This window comes from Haliotis rubra, unplaced genomic scaffold (genome assembly GCF_003918875.1).
Source record: "Haliotis rubra isolate DU_JTF1 unplaced genomic scaffold, ASM391887v1 Scf4, whole genome shotgun sequence".
Classification (NCBI taxonomy): Eukaryota; Metazoa; Mollusca; class Gastropoda; order Lepetellida; family Haliotidae; genus Haliotis; species Haliotis rubra.
Genome location: NW_025767079.1, coordinates 2,521,186 through 2,539,942, shown reverse-complemented (window position 1 = coordinate 2,539,942; position 18,757 = coordinate 2,521,186). Strand labels below are relative to the sequence as shown.

The 18,757-nt window shown below is 41.5% G+C and overlaps 2 protein-coding genes and 1 long non-coding RNA gene across 3 annotated transcripts in view; all 3 read left to right on the top strand.

Annotated features, from left to right (window-relative positions):
* LOC124287179 overlaps positions 1–11,559 on the top strand; it is a 50,000-nt gene extending 38,441 nt beyond the window's left edge. Inside the window, exons 2-3 of the mRNA XM_046723665.1 lie at positions 5,829–6,018; positions 11,160–11,559. Coding sequence (XP_046579621.1) covers positions 5,829–6,018; positions 11,160–11,518 — 549 coding nt within the window. The 3' untranslated portion in view covers positions 11,519–11,559. The remainder of the gene's footprint in view (positions 1–5,828; positions 6,019–11,159) is intronic.
* Positions 11,560–11,643: 84 nt separating this feature from the next.
* LOC124287178 lies at positions 11,644–14,307 on the top strand. The gene is made up of 2 exons (XM_046723664.1): positions 11,644–13,341; positions 13,375–14,307. The coding sequence occupies exon 1, from the start codon at positions 11,644–11,646 to the stop codon at positions 13,171–13,173; it is 1,530 nt and encodes a 509-aa protein (XP_046579620.1). The 3' UTR covers positions 13,174–13,341; positions 13,375–14,307.
* A 2,758-nt stretch (positions 14,308–17,065) lies between these two features.
* Positions 17,066–17,708, top strand: LOC124287180. The gene is made up of 3 exons (XR_006901202.1): positions 17,066–17,109; positions 17,172–17,233; positions 17,265–17,708. It is a non-coding gene; the product is annotated as an uncharacterized LOC124287180 (long non-coding RNA).
* The last annotated feature ends 1,049 nt before the right edge of the window (positions 17,709–18,757 follow it).

The window sequence follows — 18,757 nt, the reverse complement described above, 5'->3', positions numbered from 1 at the left end:
AGTTAGGTTGATTATCTCGCCAACTGGGAATTGACTAATACGGTCGATCCGTTTGACGGGGTAATTGACATTTGGCGTGTGTAAATAAAATACTATTTCCCTATTTCTTCATGAAGGTGACCTGCATTGGCAAGGTTGTTGGTAAAGGTGAAGGCTACCCGATGATGTGAATTAACACTGGCTTGTAGTCATAGTAACATCAGTCTTAGGTTGAGAGGTTTTCGCGGAGTGATTTGTCGGTGTGATTCATTCGCATCGTGGCGACATCAGTGAGCGGAAATGTTGACAGAATTCGGACATTTAATAGATGTTTGGATTTTGTCAGAGATCGGACATTAGATGTTTGAATTTTGTCAGAGATCGGACATTAGATGTTTGAATTTTGTCAGAAATGGGACATTAGATGTTTGGATTTTGTCAGAGATCGGACATTAGATGTTTGAATTTTGTCAGAAATCGGACATTAGATGTTTGAATTTTGTCAGAAATCGGACATTAGAATTTTGTCGGAAATCGGACATTAGATGTTTGAATTTTGTCGGAAATCGGACATTAGATGTTTGAATTCTGTCAGAAATTGGATAGTAGATGTTTGGAATCTTGACTTGAGCTGGACATTAGAGGTTGGATAAGTTGACTGACATTAGATATAAGATGTCGGGGATCTTGAAGAAAATTAAGTATAAACAGTCGGGTATCCTGCCGGATATTGGACATGAATTGTCTTGGGGAAAATTGGACATTGTAGGTTAGGAGGTGGACAGAATCTTGGACATTAGAGGTTGGATATCTTGACAGAAAAGGGGTGTTAGGGGTTGGGTATCTTGATAGATACTGGACATTAGATATGTATCTTGACAGACATTGTACATCTGATATTTGGTATCTTGACAGAAATTGGCCATGAGTTGGTGGGTATCATGACATACAATGACCATTAGATATTTTGTCTCTTGACAGAAATTGGACATTACGGCTCTGTTGGGAGTCATTATGAAAACTTGACATGAATTATAAATGATCTTGATGGTAATTGAACATTATATGATTTGTATCTTGATAGGAATTAAGTATTGTAAGCCGGGGATCCTGACGAATATTGGACCCGACTTGTAGGGTATCTTGACGGATAATGGTTACTAAAGACTGAGTATGGTGACAGAAATTGGACGTTGGAAGTTGGGCATTATGACGGAAAGAGGTTCGATGTCTTGACAGAAATTGTGAATCAGAGATTTGGTACCTAGACGGAAAATGGACCAAATATGATGGATATCTTGACAGAAATTGTGTACCAGAGATTTGGTACCTAGAGGGAAAATAGACCAAGTATGATTGGTATCTTGACAGAAATTGTGTATCAGAGATTTGGTACCTAGACGGAAAATGGACCAAATATGATTGGTATCTTGACAGAAATTGTGTATCAGAGATTTGGTACCTAGCCGAAAAATGGACCAAATATGATGGATATCTTGACAGAAATTGTGCATCAGAGATTTGGTACCTAGACGGAAAATGGACCAAATATGATTGGTATCTTGACGGAAATTGTGTATCGGATGTTGGATACACGTTCTGTCCACTACATCGTGGATGGAGAGAAATATCCTCGTGGCTGCTGGATATAGAGTGAGTGAGTGAGTTGGGTTTTACGCCTTTTTAGCAATATTCCATCAATATCATGGCGGGGGACACCAGAAATAGACTTCACACATTGTTCCCACGTAGGGAATAGAACCCGGGCCTTCGGCGTGGCGAGCGAACGATTTATCCATTAGGCTACCCCACCGCCCCTGCTGGATATAGAGGGGAACGATAAGAAATCTTGTGAATCAAAGTAAAGGAATCAAGTTAAAAGGGTCTTGTCTTGCGTGCATTAATTTGTGTGGTAATTTTCTAAACAAAGTCGATGCTGCAGTGTCACAACATGCATTCATCTAACATTCCACTCCATGTGTAGAAAGAAAATTGCGTGGCGTTCGTGTTTATTCCTCTTTTCAGAGAGAAATCACGCAGAACATGTGCCTGACACAAAAACAAAACAAAACATAATCTCGTAATTTGAAGTGAATTTCAATTGACATGCAACGATTTGTATTAAATAAACGCCATTCAAAGTACACGTTTGACGTTAATTATCATAACACTCAAAGAAAAATATGGATATTCATGGAGCATTCAATCGATGCTCCCCCAGCACGATAACCAGCATGCATAGAGTCCTAAGAGATTAACAACTTCGCGAGGCAGGTGCCCCGCGTCAAGCACACAAAAGACCTATAGAATAATTACAGTAATGCAAGGTATCGGGACAGGTGCAATTCAGCAGTTCATCTGCCGTGACTGGTATACTTGACGCGGATAAGTGATTTGAATGGTGTGTCCTCAAACACAAATAGATAAATAAGATAATTTAGAAACAAAAGCGAACTGGATGATGGTTTCATTATCTGTTTTCCATGGATAATGTTTGTACAACTTTGTTGTCGGTACAAATCATTCCATATGTCCTTAACTGGACCGTATTCTCAAGAGAGACTAGTTCTAGCCTCGACTTCCATTTGCAGTGATTAGCAAAGAGTAACGTTAAATTATCACGAGGTTATAAACGCTTTTAGCCCCAAGGGAGGGGTGACTGATAACTTCCAGTGACTTCCAATAAGGTCCAATGAGGTAGAGTATAAAACGCATCCCAGACGGTGCCGCCATTTGGAAACAAAGCTGTAAGAGAAATGGAAGGTGAATGTGCATGGACATATTTGCTCTGATCCATCCATCCATCCGTCCATCCATCTTCATAAGTGAAAACTGTCGAATATTTAAAAGCACATTTTCGTATGGCAGATAATCAGGCACCAATTCTAGTATTTATATAAATATTTAATGGTGACTCGATCGTCTGAACTAATCACTGGACAGACATATTGGTGATCTTGGACTGATGACTTGAGGCACTGGAGGAAGACATTGGTGACCTTGGTCTTGAAGTAATGACTTCAGGCACTGGAGGAAGACATTGGTGACCTTGGTCTTGATTTAATTACGAGAGACTGGAGGAAGACATTGGTGACCTTGGTCTTGATTTAATTACGAGGCACTGGAGGAAGACATTTGTGACCTTAGTCTTGAACTAATGACTTGAGGCACTGGAGGAAGACATTTGTGAAATGGGTCTTGAATTAATGCCACTAGACAGACATGAGTGGTATTGTACTGTTCTATACAGACACTGAACACGATGGATACAACGTCTTTAGTTTTTTTCGCCACGTGCCTATATTCTGGTTTCAGTTTGCGCCCCATGATTTAACGTGCTGTGTGTTATCGAACATGCCTTTATGCACTGTCAAGCCTCAGGGCTGAGCACAAGCACTTTTGTCAAACCGATCGTTCCCATCCTCATTAACAAACTACGTATCTGTGAAATCCTCCCCGCAACAGTTTCACATGCTGTATCAAAACAGCGCTGCAATGTTATGTCAATCCTTGCCGCCAGCCAGTTTAATGTAAGCCGTGATTTGTATGTGTTCACGCGTTCCTTGTGTTGTCTTTGTGTCACAATTATCCATATAAACTCGCTATCAATGTTCGGTAATCCATGGGAAGACAGTTCATCTGCGAAAAAACCTCAGCATCAGTCCGCCGTCATCACGAGGCATGTCATATAAATGTCAGAAGAAACAGCGGTGAAGCAGATCCAAGACGCATTTTGTTGAAACTCACAGATGTGGTGAAACTGCGTATTTAGGTTGATAATTGACTGACAAATGTACATTATACAATTTAGTAAACAAACACCTTGATTCCAGCTGCTTTGACGTTGTAAGTGAGCTCATTTGTCATCGGTTTTGTCCGTCCTTCAACAAAATTAAAATGTCTGTTTCACAAAACCTAATCAAGATATCAATCTTATCTTCACTTGTATCGTCCGTATGTACAATGAATCGCAAAAGAAATAATGGCTTTCATGCCTACCTCTTCTCTTCAGAAATCATTGAACATCTTGCTTTTTGCACATTTAGTGGATGTTCGTAAGATCCCTCTTTCTGAAGGATTTCATGTTCGGGGCTGCAAGGACAGTTCCAGATCCACAAAGCTATGATATGGTCTCTGGTGAAATCTAGTGACGATGACGGTTACGGAACTAGCCGAGTGGACCCGATGGAACTGTTCCATACTTCGGGGATACACGGACACTCCCGGGTACACATACACACAACATCTAGTTTGGATGGGTTTAAATTAAAATTTACTCCAACGACAGCACAGGTCTGTTATCAGTTAATGATAGGACGCTGAAGGTATATAACTTTGAGGACTAAATTAAACAGGACTACCAGTGACATAGGTGATTCCTCACGGAAATGTAGACATACTTCATTTGGGGCTACGCTCGCTCGTCACGCCGAAGACCCGGGTTCGATTCCCCACATGGGTGCAATGTGTGAAGCCCATTTCTGGTGTCCCCCCGCCGTGATATTGCTGAATATTGCTAAAAGCGGCGTACAACTGGTCTCATTCACTCATTCATTTGGGGCTTTTGTATTGCTGAAAGGGCTTGGCGGAAGGGGAAATAATACGGTCATTGGACTGTGTATGCCGTTTTGCTCTCTATCACCATGCCACAAGCTTCAGTGTACCCTCAAACACAGCGGAGAGAAATTACTCAAGGAAACAGTTTCTTATTTTCATTGCAAGATGGACAAACGCCATGTTGACTTCACAGTTGACACAATGTCCGATGTATTGACCAAGACTGTTGACAACTCAAGTCGGTCAACTGAGACAAGGGTGTCTATTGAGACGACCCCGATTCCGTCTCCGTGTCCTTTCTCCATTCACTGGCCAGCAGCATGGCCTTAAACCATCGGTATTTATTTACTTGGTTTTGTCTCACCCTTGGAAATATTTCAACCCCGAGCAGCCAAATTTCGCGTCAAATTGTTATTAACGTAAATGGTGGTAGAAATGGTTTGTCTGACACTGTGTTGGAAACATTTGAATTAATAGGTAAACAACAGAAGGGTGCAGCTTTTCGGTATTTGCTTCAACAAAATGAATAATTCTCACAAAGAATGTCAATAATGAAACGTTTTGTTTATATTCCTTGTTGTCATTAATATGCATGCAAATACAAACCCAACTTGAAAAAAAACCTTCGAAAATAGTATATGTATTATTAATCAGTGCATTACCTTAATTGTTATTGATCCAAATGACATTTTAAGAACCGTGAGTGAGCGAGTGAGTTTAGTTTTATGCCGCACTCAGCAATATTCCGGCTATATGGCGGTGGTCTGTAAATAATCGAGCCTGGACCAGACAATGCAGTGATCAACAGCATGAGCATCGATCTGCGCAATTGGGAACCGATGACAAGTGTCAACCAAGTCAGCGAGCCTGACCACCCGATCCCGTTAGTCGCCTCTTACGACAAGCATGGGTTACTGAAAGCACATTCTAACCCGGACCTGCATAAGGAGATATTAGATGAAATGTCAAATATGCAAGAGTGAGTGAACCGCTTAATCGATATTCCTGCAAATATCACGACGTGGAACACCAGAAATGGGCTTCACACATTGTCACTATGTGGGCAATCGAACGTAGAAGAACTACATGCGGCGTGATCTTCGGCGTGACGATCCAACGCTTTAACCACTAGGCTACCCCACCGCTCCAAATGTTCTTGGATGTTCCATGTATGTAGATGTTTGTTCATGGATTTTGAACATATCTTTTCATACTTTTTTAATGTCGTTATGAAGTCATGGATGATTTGCTGTTGTTGTTGTTTTCTGAAGGGTATATGTTTCTGTCCACAGCTGATCGAGTTCGGCCAACTGGTTGAAAAACCAAACACAGCTCTTGTCCAGACGGTGGTACAGTGGCTGTTGCTGGTGCAGTCGCTCACGTTGCCGCACGCATTCTGGCTCATCAGCAAACGCTACAGACACGCGCTCATCTACACATGGAAGGTCTACTTTCTCCGAGATTCTGCGGCAGAAGAAGAAGGTAATCCAGTAGTGATTCGGTCAATACTCACGCTTGAAAATTACGACTCGACTTTTACTGACCTGGCTGGGGATGAGACAATGATGTGGTAGAGGTCATCTACGGGTCACAGTCAATCCATAATGCAGCGTCTTTGCTCAAAGAAAATAGAAAAATTATCAGTGTCGTACACATCCGGTATAAATATTTAAAAAAATGGATAAATACGTTAATCCTTCCGAAACTGTCACGAAAACTGCATCCATCCCTGTGAAGGTGTCCAGTCACTATTATACACATGAAAGCTATGAAAAACCATATTTTGTTTTATGTTAACAATATGAAATATATCGTTTCATGTTAACAATACGAGGTATTGACAACGGCCTGTTCAATACCAGCCATTTGAGGACTGGCTTTTTCAATGGGATTTTGCGTTGTTAGCATATTAGAGACATTTGTAGAGAAAATAATAGAAATCGTTACCAATGACCAAGCGGGCGTTTATTGCTAACAGACAGTAGCGTGTGTCTATAATTACTACGGGATTTCACCCGGCTTATATTGATTCAGCAAAGTCAACGAACTAACCGACCTGGGGGTCAGTCAGTCAAATAACATCGACATGAGCGGACTTCAAAGCTTTCTCAAACCATTCAGTAAGATCAAGCACACGCGTAAGTGTGACAATCTTGTCGTTACTAGTTAGTCGTTACAAACTGTTATACTATAAAGAAGAGCTCACGCTTCATATACTGACTTGAATCTTTGAGAACGCGTCAAAGGCAAACCACTTACTGAAATCTTTTGAAGAAAAACCTTATAATAATGCTGAGAGATATTCAGGGAGCGTATCAAAAGAATTTACTTAATTCTTTCAACATGGTCACCGACCAGTGAGATCTTCAGCAATAGAAAATACATCCGGGAACTATCATTATTTATGAAAAATGAAGGTGAATCCTAAACCATTTTAGAATAATTTTAAATTATTAAATCATAACTCTATTTATGTGGAACATTTTGAAAAAGTAATTTAACGAATACGTGTTAATTATTCATTTCCCCCTTGATGATATTAGTCAGCAGGGAAATAACATCTTCTCACTTCATACAAATCTATCCTTTTCTGTGTAGCTGGGTGGCAGATTGGGAGGTTTAGTAGATGTAGATACTAGACCATCATTCATACGTCGTATTCTGCGTAGCTAAAAGGATTCATAGCTATGTGTAGGAATATCATTTATGCAAATTAGTAAATATACCGGACGTTGCTTCTGTATGTGAACTTTGACCTGCCTGTGATAACCCCTGCAGCGCAAATGGTCAACTTCCGGCACACCCTGTGGCCGGAACCGACCAATCAGAGACGAGGAATATGGAGACCAAGTGAGTCGCCCGGTAAATTCAAATATTCAGCCACAAATTTAGTTCTAGTTTTTCACACTCTTTTTCTTTTAAAAAACAAAACGTTTTCATCACAAGATTCTATTCGTACCCTTATTGCGTCAGCCAATAAGGACACAAGCTAAATGATACATGACTCACGTCACAGTTACGTCACTATTACGTCACGACTACGTCTCACTCTTCGACCTGGTCACTATTACGTGTCAAATCACCTATATCACCTAAGGTTGTCCTGTCCTTTCTACACCTGCTGATGTCACGTGAATGTCATGTAACGTCAAAATGTCTTACGTCACTTGTTATCATGTGCCCCAGTGGGGAATATGTGTTGCAATATGAACCTCCGAACAGAGGCAATTGAGTGAGTTGAGGTTTACGCCGCACTCAGCAATATTCCAGCTATATGGCGGCGGTCTGGAAATAATCGAGTCTGTACCAGGCAATCTAGTGATCAACAGCATGAGTATCTATCTGCGCAATAAGGAACCGATGACATGTGTCAACCAAGTCAGCGAGCCTGACCACCCGATCCCGATAGTCGCCTCTTACGGCAAGCATGGTTTACTGAAGGCCAATATTCCAACCCGGACCTTCACGGGTCGCAATTTATGGAAGGGATAGTTGGGCTCGCTCGTTGACTAGGCACTACGACTGGATCGTTGCTCATAATAACAACCCCTTGATTTTCCGATCCCAAATCGAGGTTTTACAGATAAGATGGAATAGTGCTGAGCGTGGCGTTAAACAACAAACAGGGGGACAACTCTTGTCTCTATTTTCCCTTTAGATGTTGACCTCCGTGGGCAAGTGGATAGAGCTTCTACATACTGAAAAACGTTACAGGTGGTACTTGTTGTTTCTCTGCCTGGTCAGGGGGATAAAACAAGGCTTGTACGGCTCTGAGTCCATGTTAAACTGCCGCATGATGTCTCAGTAGGTGGGCTTCCAAAACAGCCAATTGGACGGGCTACCACAAGCTGCCAGACACACGCACGCACGCACAGACAGACACGGACACACACAAGTACGCGCATACGCGTCGCTTAACCCCATTTTACTTCATTTCTAACATGAAACAAACAGATAATAGGTAATGAAAATATTAAAATGACAAAATGTGAGATAATGAGAAAAGTAATTGTGAAATGTTTAAATAGATCGCTTACTTCATCAGATTCGTATCAAAGCTCTCAAAAATAGATGTAATATACACCGCACATCACAAAATGTAACCCAACGAATGTAAGTATCTGTTATTGAGCGCCAAACAAACGATTCCAACACTTCAACTGTCCCGATTCCTTTGAGTTTGTAAATGTTTCTTTCTTTGTAAATGTACTTCTCAGGAGACGTAAAAGAACATTCATTTTCTTCTCGTTACAAACTTAAATTTGCCATGAGATATCAACAATGGTGATAGGAAAGATATCGGTTGATCCTTATATCCTGTGTGGTCCTGTGCGTAGAGCTCAGTTCACAAATCAGTTGAAGCTATGCAACGTCGAGCTCGAACAGTCCTTGGATGGGTGATCGTGTTTGGCAGCTTGACTCCTGAGAGTGCCTAAGACTTCAGTACTGCCCCACAACGAAGCACGTGATACATGTGGTGTCACCTTAGGCAAGTGAGTTTGTTCAAAATTGCCTCTGTTCACCCAGCAGAAAATGGGTACCCGATGGGATAAAGTCAAGTGACTATAACCTTCTAGCGCCTAACAGGCAGCTTGGGTTATCCGGGGTAATAATAATCAGATTCTGATTACAGCGTCCAGTGAGCAACTAGTCAGATGGATACTAGGCACTATATAAATGAATTATTATTATCATTATTATAATATGTACGCTTTTTGAAATCTTGAGAATATATATATAGCGTAGTTTGATGTACGGGTTATATGTCGATATAAATGCATGACGTTGATGTGGAGACATAAGAGTCGCAGCTCCATACAGATGGAAGGATGGGCTGTCAGTTGTTATGGATCCAGTGTTCCACCTGAAACACGATCCGTTGGTATTCAGTACAAAGCCCGTATCATGTATTTTACCCAAATGATCCGAGATGAAATTGGGTTTAACGTCACGTTTCCGCAATCAAAGAGTGACGCGCTTGTGTATGATTGATTTGATTTGGTTGGTTGTTTAACGCAGCTATTCCGGCTATATGGAGGCGGTATGTAAATAACCGAGTCTGGGCCAGACAATCCAGTGATCAACAACATGAGCAGCGATCTACGCAACTTGGATGCGATGACATGTGTCAACCAAATCAGTGATTCTGACCAACCGATCCCGTTAATCACTTCTTACGACCGGCATGGGCTTGCTGAAGACCAATTTTATACTGTTAATGTTCTCTGAGATACCATGCCGCAGTTTAACATGGATAGACCACACATTATAAGTTGTTCACTGGTCACGAGGGGGGCATGGGTTGATGTACCCTCGATGTTTGTTAATATTCGGGCTCAGGGAACATAAACAAACATCGAGGGTACATCAACCCATGGGCCCCGAGGGACCAGTGAACAACGTATTTATCTTACCGAACACCTTAATGTTAGTTTTGAATTGTTTGAAGCACGGGTACAAATCTTTTTGTAGCCATCGCTAGATTTTGCTGACAAGAAAAACAGATTTAGAGTTATCTCCCTTTCATCGATCTGCATTCACAAAACATCGGTAATTTCCGTACATCATACGTGATTCAATGTTATTCAAGATAAAGAATTACTACCACGAAGTACCAAATGAGTTGCCATTGACAGCGGGGTACATTGACATGTTATTCGCTTGTAAGCGGGGTACATTGAAAATAGTAGAAGAGCGCTCAGCCAATCAGAAAGCGACATTTATGTGTGAGGTAAGATAAATGACTATTGTCGACACACTAATATTCCGATATCTGCTCATGTTCATGATTATTCAAAACTAATTTGTGATGAACAAAGTATAAAGTTGAATGTGCAGTCTCTGAGCCACGCATTCAGGCCATCTGGTAAGTAATTCACGTGCACATATGCACGTGTCGAGTGCACGTGCTCTCGGCAGTGCCTGTTGGTGTGTTTGGATGTCATTTTGTTAATTAAGTGTTCGAATTTCTCAACAAATTAACGGAAGGAAGGTCATATTAATTATTTAAAACATGCTTATGGTATGGAATCGGAAGTTTTGTATTCATGTTCTTGAACCCACATTATCCGATTCGGGTGTAGTTGTCGAGTATCGTCAAGGCGGCCATCTTGTTTATGTTATGTTGCAAAATTTATCTGTGCTGTCTATCGCTAACCTTTCATCAAAGAAGTAAAGTTAGAACAGTAGTATAAGTTGATTTGATATTTAATTGTATAATTACATATAATTTATTATTTATTTGTTTTGGGTCTTTCAAGGATATTTCTGAAACAGTTAAGTTCAAACGCACTCTGGCACAGAACTTCATATTTCAAATCATGTTTCTAAGTTACGTAATATAATGTGATCTATTTCATACTACTCATGGCTCGCTTATTTGTCTATTTCTGCAATAAAGTACAAATGAAACAAGACGTAGTGGAAATAAACATAAAAACTGCTATGTTTGATTTGAGTCGCCTATAATTTTCTTCAGTTCTCTGATGTTCATTCATCATGTGCTCATATACAAGAACATTATAGAATATTATTAATATTTTAGGTTTGACATGTAGTAGTTGACATGCACTATAGTGAAATACTGTACCGAGCTAAAATAAGTGCCATTCTTGTACTTCCAGATCCATCTGCCTGCACCCTACAGTCTTACACAAGAAAGGTACGGGACGTGGACGGTCAAACAGTTCGCGTGGCGTCCAGAGTCCCGGGCAGACAGACAGCAGTCGTCACCGACAGAGGCAACTCCAACCACGTCGCCAACGGGCAAGCTGTCCGGGCTAACGGCAACGTTATACAAGGAGCGGTGAACCATGTGCATGGTGATAACAGCAATGGCGGCATGTTGGAAACTCAGACAACTGACTTAGATGACGGGATGGTTATTATGACAAACAGCGCTAAGTACGTCGGCAGCCACGACGTGACGTCACGGCAGAGTGATAGTGGGAGGAACAGTATGCGGGAATCTAGCCCCCGCTAGTCCGTCCAAGTCCCTCCTGTCCACTCCTGTGAGGGGGGACGACTTGAGACGGACAGCGTCCAGTTCCTCCCGTGTGGAGTGGAAGGAACAGATGAGACGCAAACATCTTCCCGCCATTTTTGTAAATGAAGCTTTTGATGGCGACGAGGATCCGACTGAAAATAAACTGGCTTCGCCAAAACGCACTGAGCCGCGTGAGAAGCGAAAAAACCGGAAGTGATGTAAGTCTTTATTACATGTCAAGTGACTATCATCATGACAGCCTGACAGACAATATGCCCCGTATTCGTCACCAGGAGAGTGAGAGTGAAGGCGCCAGTAACACGTACGGGGACGATGACATCGACAACATCCTTGACACCCAACACACCGCCGTCGCCGACACTAGCATGTCAATGGACATGAACGAAGCATTTGATGAAATGTTGATCGGAGTTACTTCAGACTGTAAAGGTTTGGACGAGCTGAACAAAGAGAGCACTACAGACCCGGATCATGTCCCCGGTGATGTCGGTGTTGAAAATGTGACTGTTGGTGTGGTGGAGCATTACGAGGAGCCAGGGACTCCCGGAAGTGATCGTTCGATAACTCTGGAGCCATACCGCGAGGGGAGACGCCCGCCCTGGATGGACGAGGATGATCTCTCACCCAGGTCTGCTCATGGTGATAGCTCACTACAAACAACTCACCTTGACCATCCTGGCAACTCAAGTAATGTTCAATTTGGAACAGAAATTGATAAAGGTTTTGAAGAAGCTCTAGCTTTAAACTACGCAGCAGGGTATGGACCAGGAGGTTTAGGGTTGTGTTTTGAATCCATCAGAGAAGAACCTGAAGACACTGTCAGCGAAGATGCCGCAGAGGCTGAAATAATTGAAGCCTCTGTGTTCAAGACTCAAGCTGTTGTGTCATCGAGGTCATCCTCCAGAGCAAGCTCTATCTCAGATCGTCCTGGTCTTGACGACAGCCGGTCTGACACCGTCCCGATCAACGGCGTTGCTGAACCAATCGCTGAGGAAGGTTCCGACGAGGAGCTAGGGCAGTACGAGAAGAATTATAAAGGTCCCTTAACAAGCTTCGGTCGCTTCTATAACAACTCTACAACAGAGAACGTCAACGGTCTGACGCCTTTCAGGACGTTTGGTTATTCCGAGGATGGCCCTCCGGCCTCGCCTCACTGTAACGCGAACAGTGTAGACCAACATGTGTTTAAATATAATAATGATGATAATAATGAGAACCATGGCAACCAGGAACATTTAAAACCAGTAGAACATATCGACCACAATGATTCCTTCTACTCGGAGCACGAACCGTCCGCTGCTAGACAGAGGTTCACCTTCTCTGAAGCCAATGGGCAAACTGGATCAGACGATCACACTTACTATTTCGACGGTAAAGATGGCGCCTGGTCCAACCCTGACATGCCGTCTCCCAAACCAGCTATCCAGAGTCTAGGGCCCTGGCCCGAGAACGAGGATGATTTGCAGGATTTTGATATGTCTTTCGATTCGGATTTTTCCGAGGTGTCCACTTCAAACAGTCAGTCGGATGTTAGCAAACCACAAGTCAAAGGGTTCGTGACATCCACGGTGTCTAGTCACGCAGTAAACGGGGAACCCCCGGGGACAGATAAGAATGCTGCGTTTTTCTGATGTACATATGTAAAACTAAACGTTAGACACGGTAACTGAGGCGCGGAAGTCTTCCTGCATACATAACTTCCAACCTAACAGTTATTCGTACAGTATATCACGACAAGATATGAAGCTGGTGAGCCAAAATATTAACTTGCACCAGGTGCAAGATTGCATTAATATGAGGTTGCACTGGGTGCAAGATTGCATTAACATGAGTTTGCACTAGGTGCAAGATTGCATTAATACGAGGTTGCATTAGGCGCAAGATTGCATTAATACGAGGTTGCACTAGGCGCAAGATTGCATGAACATGAGGTTGCATTAGGTGCAAGATAGCATTAATATGAGGTTGCACCAGTGCAGGTTCCATGTGCGAAAATCGAGCCATGTTAAGGTTGGTCATGAATGCTGCTGAACACACGTTTCTTAATCAAAACCTCGGTGTCGAGTGTAGGATCAGTATTTGGTGCATTAGTTTAACGATATATTCAGATTCAGGGGGAAGTGGTGTTTAGACGTATAAGTGTCTGAGATATTGAGTATGTGTGTTAGCGTCGGTAAGCTCTGTGGTAGTCATCTATGACGTGGATCATGAAACAGAACCTGGATTCATGAAGTCACAGATGCTTCAGCCAAGGATTCGGATTAGCGGATTCTATCACTGGAATACAATTGTGTGCGTCTTTGTTGTAGTGCTGTGACCGGAGTGAAAAATACGTCGTTGATCCGGGTAGGTGTAACACGTGGCAATAGGTAACGAATCATGTTTTAGCAGCGCCACCTAGATACAACATGGCGACTGTGAGATAGCGCGGGACGTTGTGTAACTTCCGACGAGTAACTTTGTGGAGCCATGTTTAGATAGACGTCAGTGTTGAAGGAGACGGTTCAGTGTGTGTGTGGAGTCAAGGTTTGACAATAACATTGAGTAGAGGTAGGGTTGTATGTTAGAACGCAGGAAGAAGTACCGTATTCCCTCCATTAAGAGACGCGGGATAACGACTGGGGATGAGAGATTGGTCTCTTCATACGCAGATCCACAAGGGTCATCCCACCCACTTCTTTCTTTTTTTGATACAGGGATGTGTATTCAGGGATAGAGCCCCTCCCCGACCCTCCCCTTTCTGGGAGTGACATTCTATAGACAAATACGACAAATAATTGACTATTTGGCAAACTATCCTGTATTGGTGATCGAATTATTGGTATTGGTACCCATGACAAAGTGTACCAAATTTATGCATCTTGTCGTCCCTTCTCGTCGAAAGATCTTGGCAACTGGATACTGACGAGAGACGGTCTAAATGCTGACCAGGACTAAATGTTAACTGAAATGACAGAACTGGTATCAGAGGAAGTACGGTATACAGGATGTTAGACACTGTGGCGCAAAGAGGTGTGGGTAACTGATATGTCTGTGCAGGAAACAAACTATAGTCGGAATGTCCTTGAATCTCGAATCCAAAGATTGAATCATTAAACTATCGTTTCTATTGAAGTTATATGTGAGAAATATTGAGATAGTATCAGACTTTTCCGATCATAAGATAAATTTGTTGCGGCCTATCAACAATTATTCGTTGAAAGTGGAATGTAATTTCTGTAAGCAACACTATTAAGGGTGTTATTTTGCTACCAATGCAGCTTTGAATATTCCTTTGAATATAGCACTCATTTACAGAACACCTACTGGTCCATTTGGTTATATACCAATAACGTATCCATGGCATGATGAAGTATTACTATAGTATTATGACTTATCACTGTGGTATTATGACGTATTGTCATAGTTTTATGACGAATCGCCATTGTATTACGACGCATCGTCATGGTATTATGACGTATCCCAATGCTATTGTTATGTGTCGCCATGGTATAATGACTAATCACCATGGTATTATGACGTACGACTATGGTATTGTGACGTTTCACCTTGGCATAATGACGTATCCCGTGGTATAATGCCGCAGCACGATGGTTTAACGAAACGTCACCATAATATTATGACGTCGCTATTGAATTGTGACATCACTGTGGTATTATTACGGTATGCTGTTGTATCATGACGTATTAAAATGGTATTAAGGCATCGTTTAATCAACTTTCTGATATCGAATATATTAACGACAACCATATTTCGTCACCCGCACTCTCTGACATATTGTTGGTTGTACGCTTCTACCGCCACGGCTTACGTCATCTTGTTCCACTACGTCTGTACGACCTTGACTTTCGTAGTATCACATGGAAACGTCATAAATCATGTTGTATTTGATTAAGTATCTGCTGGTAATTTGGTTATATGATAACGTTCAGTTTCCAGATTTGTAAAGATTACTCGGAGCCGGGCCATTATCGACACGAAAATAGAACTTCATGAGACATATGTTACACACTGAAACGTGATACGGGCGAAACACACACACGTACTAACCTTCACACAAAACAGGCTCGTATGACACACAAACAATCGATGTTTTATTAAAACGAGGTCAACCTACACTTTGAAAATACTCGAATATTATTATCACGACTGTGTTCGGAGTGATACTGCACCTCGTTGCTAACTTGTAATTGTATACTAAGAATTAGGGAAAGGTCATAGGTGTTAAAATGGACGGTATCGGTCCGTTCAATTTTCAATTATAATTTTATTTGATCACCTGCGCGTACAGTATGAAACAGGAACAGTTCAGTCTGGTGCATTGTTGCCACCATGACAACACCATGTTATATCAGTTCTAAAGCAGTTTGCTACAGTGTTACTCAGTTGTAAAGCAGTTTGCTACAGTGTTAGTTGTAAAGCAGTTTGCTTCAACGTTATTGTGTTAGGTAACAGTTTGCTACAACGTTATTCTGTTAGGTAACAGTTTGCTACAGTGTTACTCAGTTGTAAAGCAGTTTGCTACAGTGTTACTCAGTTGTAAAGCAGTTTGCTACAGTGTTACTCAGTTGTAAAGCAGTTTGCTACAGTGTTACTCAGCTGTACGGCAGTTTGCTTCAATGTTACTCAGTTGTAAAGCAGTTTGCTACAGTGCTACTCATTTGTTACTCAGTTTGCTACAATGTACTCAGCCAGCTAACAGGTTGGTTCTGTTTTATTCATGTGGTAACAGTTTGCTACAACGTTACTCCGTAAGAGTTTGCTACAGTTGCGTAAGGTAACAATTTCCTACAACATTAGTAAGACTTTACTTCAGATTCAGTCCATTGGGCAACAGATTGCAGCAGGGTAATTCCGTAAGAAAACAACTGTGATATTCTGTTAGGTAACAGTTTGCTACAACGTTATCCTGTGAGGTAACAGTTTGCTACAACGTTATTCTGTGAGGTAACAGTTTACTACAACGTTATCCCGTGAGGTAACAGTCTGCTACAACGTTATTTTGTTAGGTAACAGTTTGCTACATCATTATTCTGTTAGGTCACAGTTTGCTACAACGTCATTCTGTGAGGTAACAGTTTGCTACAACGTTATTCTGTGAGGTAACAGTTTGCTACAACGTTATTCTGTGAGGTAACAGTCTGCTACAACGTTATTCTGTGAGGTAACAGTTTCCTACAACGTTATTCTGTGAGGTAACAGTTTGCTACAACGTTATTCTGTGAGGTAACAGTCTGCTACAACGTTATTCTGTGAGGTAACAGTTTACTGCAACGTTATTCTGTGAGGTAACAGTCTGCTACAACGTCATTCTGTTAGGTAACAGTTTGCTACAACGTTATTCTATTAGGTAACAGTTTGCTACAACGTTATTCTGTGAGGTAACAGTCTGCTACAACGTTATTCTGTGAGGTAACAGTTTACTACAACGTCATTCAGTGAGGTAACAGTTTCCTACAACGTTATTCTGTTAGGTAACATTTCGCTACTGTGATAATCTGTTAGGTAACAGTTTGCTGCAATGTTATTCTATTAGGTAACAGTTTGCTACAACGTTATTCTGTTAGGTAACAGTTTGCTACAACGTTATTCTGTGAGGTAACAGTTTGCTGCAATGTGATTATGTGAGGTAACAGTTTGCTACAACGTTATTCTGTTAGGTAACATTTCGCTACTGTGATATTCTGTTAGGTAACAGTTTGCTGCAATGTTATTCTGTGAGGTAACACTGTGCCAGAAGGCTGAAACACTTACCCTGTATGCATGTATTTAACAGCTGATTTGGGCAATACAGCTTCAGCTGTACGTTAGCCGGTATTGGCCAACCAGCTGCTGGACAATCAGACTACCATGTGGAGAGTTCCATGAACATAGTTACGTATACATGTCTATTAAACTTTGAAAAGAACGTCGTCATTCTCCAAGTTATGTTCTGATTCAAATAATAACTTGTTTCTCCTTTATCCGTTTCTTATGTTATGTACTGGACAAAAAGGTTACGGATCGTAAAAATTTTGGGGGATATTTTTTAAATTGGGTGCTCAGTATCCACTACAGAATATCCCTAAAATAATATTTTTTGTTCAGTACATCACAATTAGGTTTCTAAAATGTATCTTTATCATACTGACACCGCATCAGTGTGAAAAACCTCCACAGCTGTCAGGAGTGCATTGTGCGTTTGTTTTGTTTAACGGTATACACGTGACGGTATTAATGATATGAAAGTTTTTTTGGGTTGGAACTCGTCCGGCATCCGTCCGAAGTTTTTTGTTTTCCTTTTCTACTGCAGAGTGGATATTTACGGGGATGAAGCTTTTGTATACTCATCCTTTATTTTCTGAAACGATATTCTTCGCAGCTTTATTCAGATCTGTTGGGATGTAAATTAGCCTGTGGCACTAGTTTACTGGTTACATAATACCTTTATTGTGTACATATCTGTTAACAGTTGCAGAAACAGTAAACGGGTAATTTTCGGTTATGTATGATTTGAGCATGTCTACATTTGATCGCACTCATATTTTCCGCTTGTTTGATTGCTTTAATATGTTATAAAACAGCTTATGAATATGCACCCGTTAGGTGTCTATTTGTTACCGAGTCTATGCGTTAGGCGCTGCTGCTACAGAGTTTCTCCGCCAGGTGCCAGCATTAGCGAGTCTGTCCGCTGGGTGTATGGAGAATGAAAATGTTGTACCGAGGATCATGTCGACAAATTGTAAATACTGTGTTGTGTAGCAAGGTTGTCCCTCGCACCACTGCTGGGGCCCATTGTCTTGTATAATAACCAATTAAATTATTTATCTTTAGAAAATATACCCTGGAGTTTGTTTTTACTCAGAGAATATGTTGACATACTGCCAATGACTCTCCATTCTTCACACACACGGAGGAAATTTAAGGTAAAGCCCCTTTTTCTTTTAATATACCACACACGACAAAGTTAGTGAGTGAGTATGGTTTCACGCCTCTTTAAGCAATATTTCAACAATATCTCGGCGGGGGACACCAGAAATGGGCTTCACACATTGTGCCCATGTGGGAATCGAACCCGGGTCTTCGGCTACCCCATACACGACAAAGATGTTATTCTACTGAACTCTTCCAGAATGACCCAGATACCACCGATACCTGCTGAAATATTGGGACAATTACACCATGTTCCTCCAGACGGTCACGTGTCCATTGCCAAAGATGACGCAGGCATTTAAC